Raw genomic sequence first — 10,518 nt, 5'->3', positions numbered from 1 at the left:
GAGACAAGAAAGACTGATGAGTCTAAGCCTAAACCCTGCTATCTCTCCAAGAATATTCACAGGTTTTTCTAAAAATATACCGTACATTATTTTTAGTGTTCTCTTTTTTATGAAGCCAGAACGTTTCTAGTCTTTATGACAAAGAAAACAGGAGAAAGTGTTTCTTACAATAACTCTGGACAAAAGGCTAGCTAGAATTTACAGCTGGGGTGAGTTTTCAACATAGAAGTATATTTAGAGTGAGCTAGAAAACTGAAATAACAACCATTTCTTAGAATGCTTACATTTACTTTATTTTTAGAGAACTTTCCTTCTTTCATTTTTCTTTTTAATCTGAAAGTATGACCAGCTAGAAATAAGTGACCATTGTCTCCCAGGGGCTGCAACCATCAGGAAATGTGTACTTGAACTCCAAGGAAGCAATTCGAGGTAAGGCCATACCCAGGGGATGACACCGTGCAAGACTGATTCAAGGTCAGTTAGAACTTTAGTTAATGACAAAACACAGGTGATATAAGCCTCAGTCTCATTTCCTGGTAAAATAACAGAAATCAATCAAGCCTCCCCATCCCTTTGAGCTCACCTGCAAGATTCTCTGTAGGATGGACGGGAGGGCGATGAACGCTGCCATGCTGTTTAGGACTTGCATGGTCAAAGACTTCAGAGCTGTTGGAACGAAAACGTTAGCACTAAGGCTAGTTTGCTTTTCTTTTTAGTTAGGTGAAAACAGTCTCCTTACACAGAAACTTACTTAACCAGGGCCAGTTTGGTATCTTAAAATTGACTGTTGGTCAGCTATGCAGCAACAGTTGACTATGCATTTTCTGGATAAAGTATGTGTCACACATAAGAAAGGCACAAGGCAAGATGGAGACTACATGGCCTCATTGGGAGATAATGGGAGCGTGTGACTGGGCATGGTCACTGCCAGAGCAGGTTTTACAGACAGAAAGTGGGTTGGTGCGGTAAGTGGCCTGGCCCTGTGGTTTCGACAGGCTTTACCTTCACAGTGCGGATGAGGAGGAGCAGCCGAGCTGGACAGCTTCTGTGGTGTCATCATTGCCTCCAACAGTGGAAACCATAGAGCCTGTGCCATCAGGGGAAACCAAAATGTCAGCATAGTGTTGGCAGATGAAGTGAACAAGTAATGGCAAAATCAAAGACAAAATTTGCTTTGGACTGGGAAAAGACAGAAGGTCACCTTCATCCGCTTTGGGAAGCATAAGGAAGATGCAGGATTATAATTCCTCTCATGTATGGAGAGTGTGGGTGCAAACAAGTCATGAACGCTTCCTGCTAGGCTCTCACAAGCAGCAAGGAAAGGATAAACATCCTCCACAGCCATGCCTCCACTCCTGTTCTTCAGGTTATCCAAAGCTTTTTCTACATAAGAATGAGGCTATTTTTCCTATTCTGTAACAGCTTAAGAGTAAGGGTTAAGAAAAACTCAGCACTGCCAATGTCACCAAGAGGTAAACAGATTTACCAGTTATTTATTACTTCTATTATGGACTCTATTTAATGTCCTCCATGTATTTTTTGTTTTGCTCTCATAGTAACCTTATATGGTAAGTATCTTTGCTTGGTTTAAAGAAATTAAGTGATTTGCCAAAGGCAACACAGTAGTAACACAGTAGCAACACAGTAGCAAGGTGGTAGTCATAACACCCACTCCAGGGAGTGTGCTTCCCAATCTTCACAAAGACCAAGCAAGCTATTAAGTCTGGCAATTCACTGTTAGGTAATCATTTTAAACACCTGAACCAAGTGGCTTGAAAGACCTTACTGGTGCAAGTATCCAGGAGACCTGAGGAAGGGTCAGTGAACAGAGGAGGTGTATGGTGTCTCACAGCACACCAGCACCTACTGCTCCCAGCGAGCTGATCTGCCCGCCTGAGCTCAGGCACACCAGCGAGCTCTCCTGCTCGACTGAGCTCAGGCAGGGAGCTGTGCTGCCTCTGCTTCCCCCTCCAAGATACTCTGCTTAACTGCTGCTGGGGCCGTATTTCTTTTAGCCAGTGATTCTGTTCATGTGTCTTTCTCTCAAGTACCGCACCTTCCATTCATACTCTCTCTATTTTTACAGGCACATCATGTATTTATTTATTTTTGGAAACTATTTTTACACAGCATACCTAATTTTTCCTTTTGGTTTACATATTATGTTTAGCCTGAAATTTGCTTTATAGTGCCCCAGCCTTACAGTAGTTATGCCATATTCAGTTGATATTCCTGGGACGCTTACTCTGTTTTCTGTGTTTGTTGTTATTGTTTTGTTTTTTAAGAGAAATAAAGGAAGAGTAGATGTGGAGCGGGGAGGGCTGGGAGGAGTGGAGGAGGGGAAACTGGTTGGGATGTAACTAAGAAAAGAAAAAATAAATAAATTTAAAACTTTGATTTATAAAATTATTTAATCAAGATGATTTTTAAAAATTTTCTTTTTTGTTTTGTTTTTCAAGACAGGGTTTCTCTGTGTAGCCCTGGCTGTCCTGGAACTCACTCTGTAGAGTGGGGTGCTCAGGACATAGAACAGATATGCAGAGGTGGGGTGCTCAGCCTCCTTGGAGAAGGACTGCAGATCCAGTTCCCTGAGGTCAAGCTTCAAGGAAATGCTCCACCCTGCTGGATTTTCTGGTGGTCCTTCCCAGGGAGATAGTCAAGGCTGCTTACTATCAAGCTTTCAGATGTTTTCAACCTTCTAGTTGCCTCACTGTCTAGAGCAATAAATAGTTCTTGCTTTCATCGTCTTCAATGTGAAACAAAGAGAAACAAAGTAAACTCCCATTAAAGCTCCCCCAGCCTGAAGGAGTCGCTGGCCCCACTATAACCGAGGCACTGTTGAAGCTGTTGTCTCCTGAAGGAGGAAAAGTAGTTGGTTTTGTTAAGGGTGTAGTCCCTGGAAAGCATTAATGGCTCAAACAAATCAGGCTCGGTGCATTAGGAAAAAAAGAAAGGAGACACAGTTGGGAGAGAACAGGGAGGTCAGCATGCATCTGAGGGAGTCGGAGGAAGGGACAAAATATGATCAAAATACGTTATATGAAGTTCTCAAAGAATAAAAAACAGAAACACCCTAAATTTAATGATTTTTCACAAAAATAAATGTATAGAAAGATGAGCATTTAAATACTTTGCTATTGTTGAGAAAGTTGTTCAGAAAGGAGGCAGGTTAGATTATCCATGGAGCCCTGGGTTGGTTGCTCTGAGGTTTCAAAAGACTACACCAGGCCCAGTCTCACTCTCTGCTGCCTGTGGATCAGTATGCAGAACTCTCAGCTACTTCGCCAGCACCATGTCTGACTGAGGGGTACCTTGCTTCCCACCATGACAATAATTCATGAGACCTCTGAACCGTAAGCCAGCCAATTAAAAGCTTTTCTCTATAAGGGTTGTCCTGGTCATGGTGTCTCTTCGTAACTCCAACTAAGGCAGAAGGAGAAGCAATTTTCTCTAAGAATATAATCTGACCATTCTCTAGTGAAGACCACACATCCAAGGGTATTTGGGCAGCAAAATTGGTCTTGAACAGTTAAAAAAAAAACAAAACAGGAGAGATAACGTTGAGTGGATAGAAATGTGTGACTATCACTAACACAGATCATATGAATCTCTCAAAGAACTGGCTTTAAAAGTCTGTAAGATATAAAGGACATAGGAATGTGCCCTTCACAATAAAACAGAGCAATCCCAGTATGCCCCAGTATCAAAGATGTAAGAAGTAAGATCTAGTGGTACATTTTCAATTAGTATAAGGGTCACAAGATGTTTTTAATTGCCTCTTGCTTTCAAAATTACTTAGAACTGAGCCAATGAAAACTGAAATATTGAAGGATCAGACTGCAGAACTCTGTGGTCTTAAAATCATGGAACTAAAAGATGAATGAACAAGATGGGGAGATCTGGGTGGAGGAGATACTGCGAGGCTCTACAGTCTTGAATCCTAAAGCAGCAAATCAGAGAACCACCATCAGGTCAGAAGAGCGACTGCTTTAAGTTCAGGTGGCAGGCCCAGCATTCTGCCATGGTTGGTCCCCAACCTACAGGTTCAAAATTAAAACTGCTTTGTTTTCAAAACCGTGCTGCAATATAATCAACTAACCAAAGGATGAATAAAAACAAAGACTGGGGAATAGAAAAACGATGGAATGAGTTTGTGTGAGTTCTTCAATGGCACTGCATCCCAGGATCTAAAACTAAACTGCAGTAAAAGGCACAGCACATAATCCTAACCGAGTGCAGTTACCCAGACCTTCTGATGTTGGTTTATTGGGAGCTAACAAGGTAAAGAGACATTTATATGCAGGTTAGAGATTCCTTGGCTCCTAGAGAAGATAGAACATAGTATGTTTAAGAGAAAGTATCCTTTGGTTTATTTTTTCCAAAACTTATCAGCCTGGGCAGACAAAAAACATCCAGGGTGATATTCCTCAAATGGCGATGATGGCTATCTCAGGGTTATCACATGACTCTATTGTAATTTTTCTTTTTAAATCTTTCTGTGAACTTTCTATATTTTATGACTTTCTTTTTTTCTTCTTCTTGTGTGGTGTGTGTTTGCATATTTATATGTATGTGTGCATGCATGTGTGTGGCTGTGTGTGCATTCATGTATATGGGTATGTGTGCACACATGTGTTACAAATGGAGATGCTCAGTCAAACCCACAGTGTATACAAGGCTAGTCCTCCATAAGTCCCCACCCCCACCTGGGGTTTACATGGCGTCTGGGGGTCTGAACTCCAGCCCTCTTGCTCATGGCAAGGCCTTTAACTGCTGCATCAGCTCAGTAATGCATCAGTCTGCATTACTGCATGATTTCTAAAGGTATTTGTATTATTTTATCAGAAAGTTTTTAACATTTATGTGAAATATATTCCTTATGCATACTTTTTATAATCCCTGACAAAAACATAATAAATTATAAACTATGAAAACAGCAAACATATCCAAGATGTACTTTTTATTTTAATATAAATAGTCAATATATATGAAAAGCTAAAGATAGTTTCCCATTTCAGAAACCAGGATGTGGGAATTTGGCCCTGCTACCAGCATGAAGCCAGAGTCAGGAGCACTGGAAGGCAAGGACAGAGAGTGGGGCTGTGTGACTAAGTACCACCACATTGCTTCTAGAACCGAGGAACTCAGCAGCTGTCCATCCTAAGCCACCCGGAGCTGCTGTTTCACTGCCATAACTAGCACCTGCACCCTGTGCTCAGCCGGACCTCCCTTGGGCTCATGCTTTAACTTTGCTCAGTCCACTGTTAACAGCAGAGCCCCCTAACCATGACTACCACTATAATCAGTACACAGCATTAGGACACACTGATCGTTGGGTCAGTTAATTATATGGGGTACAGCACCAGGAATGAATATTCCAAAGCCCCCAGGCCACTCCATGTAGCCAAGGCTGAGGGTCACCATATTATAGCTGCTCTTTACCCTCTGCTGCACTCTGGGTTTCTGCAGGGCTTAGCTCTCACTCTCAGCCACTGTGGGCAGAAGAGATGACAGCTGACTACAAGGACATGGTTCCACCACCCAGCACAAACAGAACCTCCACTGAATGCACAGACGGCACAGACGCCCAGTGTTCCCACACCTAACACTCGTTAGCCCAATCTATGGTCTTGAGGCCTCTGTGGAAAGAAAGAAGGCAGATACTCCTGACAGGAGCACTGAGAGCCTTATACTCCTGGGAACACCAAAGAGTGACTAAAGCCCAGATGAATTAAATCAGGTGTCTAGGAGGGCGGTGGAAATATAATTGACTCCTAGTTTCCACACAGAACAAGTGTTTAAAGGGCTATGCATGTATCAGCTACCTACCTCTCGCTGCTGCTGATTCAAATTCTGTGAATTTCTCTGGCAAAGAGCAATTGTCTCTACCATGGTATCTTCAACACCTTTCAGCAGGATGTCGTCCCTGGTATCTAGATTTGGTAAGAGGATAAGTGCCATTAAAGATATGCTACTATTGCCTCAGAGCCTCTGTGAGCCACACTCCATCCTGTGTGTGTTCCAAAAGGTTTTAACCAAAGAGTTGGGAGACACACCCTGAACATGGGTGTTAATACCCCAAGGGCTGGAGTCCAGACAGCAGGAGGGGGAGGGGGAGGGGGAGGGGGAGGGCAGTGGCAGCAGTGGTGGCAGCAGCAGCTTCAGTCAGTGACCTCTCTTCCTGACTGAAAGTCACTTGACCTGCTGCCTCAGGCTCCTGCCACCACAGCTGTAGCTGCTCTTGCCCCACACCCTCCCCACTCTGAAGGATTGCAATCACAAATTAGGAGCTAAAAGAAATGTTCCTTCCTCAGTCACTTTGTTCAAATATCTTGTCACAGCTTAATAAAGGTAACCAGTACCCATGCCAGATCCAACTTATTCCACTCATCAAAAGTGCTTCTCCCCTAATCTCCACAGGGAATTAAAGACTTACCACCTCCATCATGCCTGACTCATGAGTTGTTCTCATCTGTGATGCTTTGCTCTCTGTACCCCTGGTTCATTCTTTCTATCTGTAAACCTTCTGTGCCTCCACCTGTCCCCTGATGGAGCACTGGCTCTTCATTGAATTTCTGACTGCCAAACCCTGCCTTTCTGTTCTCTATCAAGAAACCACTAAAGATCCCTAAGCCTTAAAAACCGAGACTCTGCCTGAGTAACACAGCCAAGACTCGGCTCATCTCTGTGCTCTCCCCAAGGTTACTAGCTAGCCCCTTCCACACACTCCCATGCTAAGCCCCAAAGCCCCTTCCAGGCTCTCTCTACACACATTTATAATGCTTTCTAATGCACACTGATTCCTGAGTTACAACTAATCCCGGAATTTTCTCAACTCCTTTGCTGTTCCCATGGTATCTCTCTGACATACTCCTATGTCTCCCTCACGGGCCTGAAGCTTCAGACAAGGGACGGCTGTGGTTTTGTTAGCTATGTGCTTCCTGTGCAGACTGAACACAACGTTGTGCGCTTAGAAGATACTTGGATTTCTTAGCGCACCGCCAACAGTGAATCTGAAGGCAGGATGTTGCTACTGGACCAGCTATGAGACTATGAACTGGCTTACGTGTCACCAACAAATTCCCACAGCAAGCAGGAAACACCCCTCTTAGTTTCCCTTAGCCATTCATATATTTGCAAAATTATTCTTGTAACACTAAATCTAAGAAAAAAACATCACGAAATGCACCAAATACAACAAAATTCGATTGATTAAACATACTGACAATTCAAAAGTAATAATTAAATGTCTAGTTTGATCAACATCAACAAAAGTAAGCCAAGTGTTTACATAGGTTCTAAAAAGCCATAGTGTAATACAAGATGGCCAAGGTACAACACAAACTGAGGACCTCAGCATCAAAAAATGTGGGCAAATTATCTACAGAGACATTGGATAAAAGCGAACTAGAGGAATGAGTGTGGGAAAGGGCTCAAGAGACATGTTTTAAAGAGGTGAGACAATATAAAACACACCTAAGAAGGATTCCCTGACTCCATGGCGAGATACATTAGACTGTCACGGAACAGAAAAGCAAATACCTGAGTAAAATGGATGGAGGAGGAGAAGAGGAGAAAAAAAAAAAAAAAGACTTAAATGGTCAAAACAAGTACACGAAATGATGCCCGACCAGTCAGGATCACCTGCCGCCAGACAGCACCAGTGGGAGGAGAGAGGAGGGAGATAAGGAGACAGAAGAGGAAAGGCTAAGGGAGAGAGGGGTAGAGCAGAAGGGGCCCCCCAAAACCCACCATGATAGTGAAGGGGAGGCAGGGGAGCACGGAGGAGGCAAGGATGAGAGCGTCAGTGAGAGCACAGTGCAGCCAGCCCCACACACTGCCGACCGAGGAGGTGGGCTGTGTGTGCAGGGACTGCGTTAGATTACCTGCCTGGCACGCATGAGTGAGGCTCTGCATCCATGGCCCAGAACAGAGCAATCTTTAAATTACTGCTTTATCCAGCAATCCCACTTTTGTTCTTACACCCAAAAGGAAGCAAGAACCCCCAAAATATCTGCACGCCAAGGATGTTCATAGCAGCGCTGTCCAGCAGACCATGCATATGTTAAAGTGTAAATAGCTCTAGAAGACCGTCTGACGTGGTCCAACATCTAAGAACCGAAAGGACAGTACACTAGGGAAATAACTGAACCATAAATTCAAACACAGTAGGACTTCACTCTTATGAGTCAACCAAATCCAGAAATTCAGGAACTAGAAGGCAGAACAGAAGGTAGGGTGTGTTGGGGGACCACAACCCTCCATCTAGGGAGATAAGAAACTGGAACTAGCTGGTGGTGAGGTATGTGCTATGCATAGTAATATTTATTGCTGTTGGTACAGTTTGTAGTTTTCTCCTTATTTTACAATAAATTTTAAAAATTAAAGAAATGCAGTGAACACAACAAAACATGTCTGTGTCAAAGTCACCCAAGATTCCAAAAGGTCAAGGTTCACTGCTTGAGGCTACAGTTCACCAGCAGCTTGGATCTGCTGCTGTTTAGCACACTTTAAGCACGTTAGTTAGGGACCCACACATGGCCAAGTCCTAAGTGCAGAAGTGTGACTGGAGAGGACATAGGGTGGTCAGAGGCGCCACACTGCCTTGCCTGGCTACCTTCATCCCACTACAGTGCGTGTGACTTTCAAGCATCCTCTAAATCCACTGAGACTTAATTCATTATTAGAGCAGCTAAAGAGTAATTATGAAACTGGCTCAATGTAGTTATTACTAAGTTAAGGCAGTGTATTAGACAATAGTTCATGTGAGAACTCACTTTCGCCCTGCTGTGTCATCTCTTGCAGCCTGCTCTGCAGTCTCTAGGAGGCAAAAACAGGGGTGAGAAAACACTTTGTATTTCTACACACCATGTATTTGAATTAACTTCAGAGGTGAACCCCCAACACTTTGTATTTCTACACACCATGTATTTGAATTAACTTCAGAGGTGAACCCCCAAGAAACAGCTGTGAGATGGCTCAGCTCCTGCACCAAGCCGTGATGACCTGAGTTGCATCCTGGGGACCCGCATGGTGGAAGGAGGGAGGATTTCTGAAGCTTGTCCTCTGACCTCTACACACACACTGTGCTTGCATGTGTCCACACAGATACACATGTAAGTAAGAAGTGAACACATAAAATGTTCTTTTGCTGTCATTCAGCAGGGACTCACTTTCCGCAAGGCTTACGGGGTGGGAATGGCTGCAGGAGATCAGGTGGCCCCAGCTCTGCCCATGTGTGCCTCTCTGTGCCACTATGCAGTCACCACTGATGTCTCTTGGAGCAGTACTGAGAGCCAAGATTTACCCATGTTTTGGATGAGGATGTGAAATTCTTACCAGGTCATAAGAAAATCAGATGGGCTGGGAAGGTACTAACAAAAGGTCATGACAGGTCTACCCTCAGGGCACAGGGCAGGCACAGCCTTATGTCTGAATTTTCTCTAACCTTTAGATGTACTGTAGAGCCTTTTTTTTTCATGTATATAAAGTTTGACTTTAAAATTGTGCCACAAATAAAGATGGAGCTGTTCTCAGTGAGCCCTATAGTTAAATACCTCTGTCTACAGAAGTATTTATTTGTATTTATTCTCAAAACCCAAGAGACAAAGACAGACTGAGGAGTGACAGAGGGACAGTGAACCCAGTCAGGTTCTACCTCCAGCAGCAGCAGGAAGGCGCCGTGCGCATCCCCTTTCTTCTCCAGCAGATATGCAGTGACTTCATGGAGCTGATACTTTTGTGTAATCTAGGAAAAACAGAAAGGGCTTCTGTAAGTTTTGGTTACAGAGTTCAAAGGGCACACACAAAACCCACGGGCCAGTCATTAGTGAACCCGTGTCTTTGAGTATGTTGCTACAGTGCACTCTGTGCAGCTTGTCTTAGGGTGAACTTATCTGGCAGCTATATTTCCAATAGTCATTCCTTTGTTACCTGATTTTCCAAATTAATCGCACATTTGAACAAGATGAATCCACTCAAGAAAAGCCAATACACAAGAACAATAATGATACAAACTAGAGAGTGTCAGCTATAATTCTACATAAAGCATTTAGAGCAAAATGACTGAAAACGGTACATATTAACTTATGGGGTTTTAGTAAAAACTAATAAAATATCTAAATCAATAAAAATATTAAGTATGTCCAGAAATACAAGAGAAGAGCAAGGAAAAAAAAGCAAATACGAGAGAAATACTGAGGTTTCTGTGTGAAAGTCGGGCTTCTAGAGCGTCTCAGTTTCTTTTTCCATTGCTGGGATAAAACTCCCCGCAGAAGCAGCTTCAGGGAAAGGGTTCACATGGGCTCATAGTTCAGAGACACAGGGCCCAGGGCGAAGAGACAGCAGCAGTCTGAGAGCAGCTGGTGATATCCCATTCACTAGCAGGACGACCTGCTAGTGCAAGGCTCACTTTCCAGGACGACCTGCTAGTGCAAGGCTCACTTTCCAGGACGACCTGCTAGTGCAAGGCTCACTTTCCAGGACGGCCTGCTAGTGCAAGGCTCACTTTCCAGGACG

The 10,518-nt window shown here is 43.6% G+C and overlaps 1 protein-coding gene across 5 annotated transcripts in view; it reads right to left on the bottom strand.

The window, feature by feature from the left end:
* The window catches only part of Vps8 (VPS8 subunit of CORVET complex), a 212,540-nt gene that overhangs the window by 68,125 nt on the left and 133,897 nt on the right, over nt 1-10,518 (bottom strand). For all 5 annotated transcript variants that reach the window (XM_029470466.1, XM_021184755.2, XM_029470467.1 and 2 more), the window contains 5 exons: nt 9,659-9,748; nt 8,778-8,820; nt 5,830-5,933; nt 1,003-1,087; nt 584-666 (listed from right to left, as the gene is read on the bottom strand). In XM_029470466.1, coding sequence (XP_029326326.1) covers nt 584-666; nt 1,003-1,087; nt 5,830-5,933; nt 8,778-8,820; nt 9,659-9,748 — 405 coding nt within the window. The remainder of the gene's footprint in view (nt 1-583; nt 667-1,002; nt 1,088-5,829; nt 5,934-8,777; nt 8,821-9,658; nt 9,749-10,518) is intronic.

Source organism: Mus caroli, chromosome 16 (assembly GCF_900094665.2).
Source record: "Mus caroli chromosome 16, CAROLI_EIJ_v1.1, whole genome shotgun sequence".
NCBI classification, from domain to species: Eukaryota; Metazoa; Chordata; class Mammalia; order Rodentia; family Muridae; genus Mus; species Mus caroli.
Note: the sequence above shows the minus strand (reverse complement) of the source record. Positions and strands in the feature narration are given on the sequence as shown.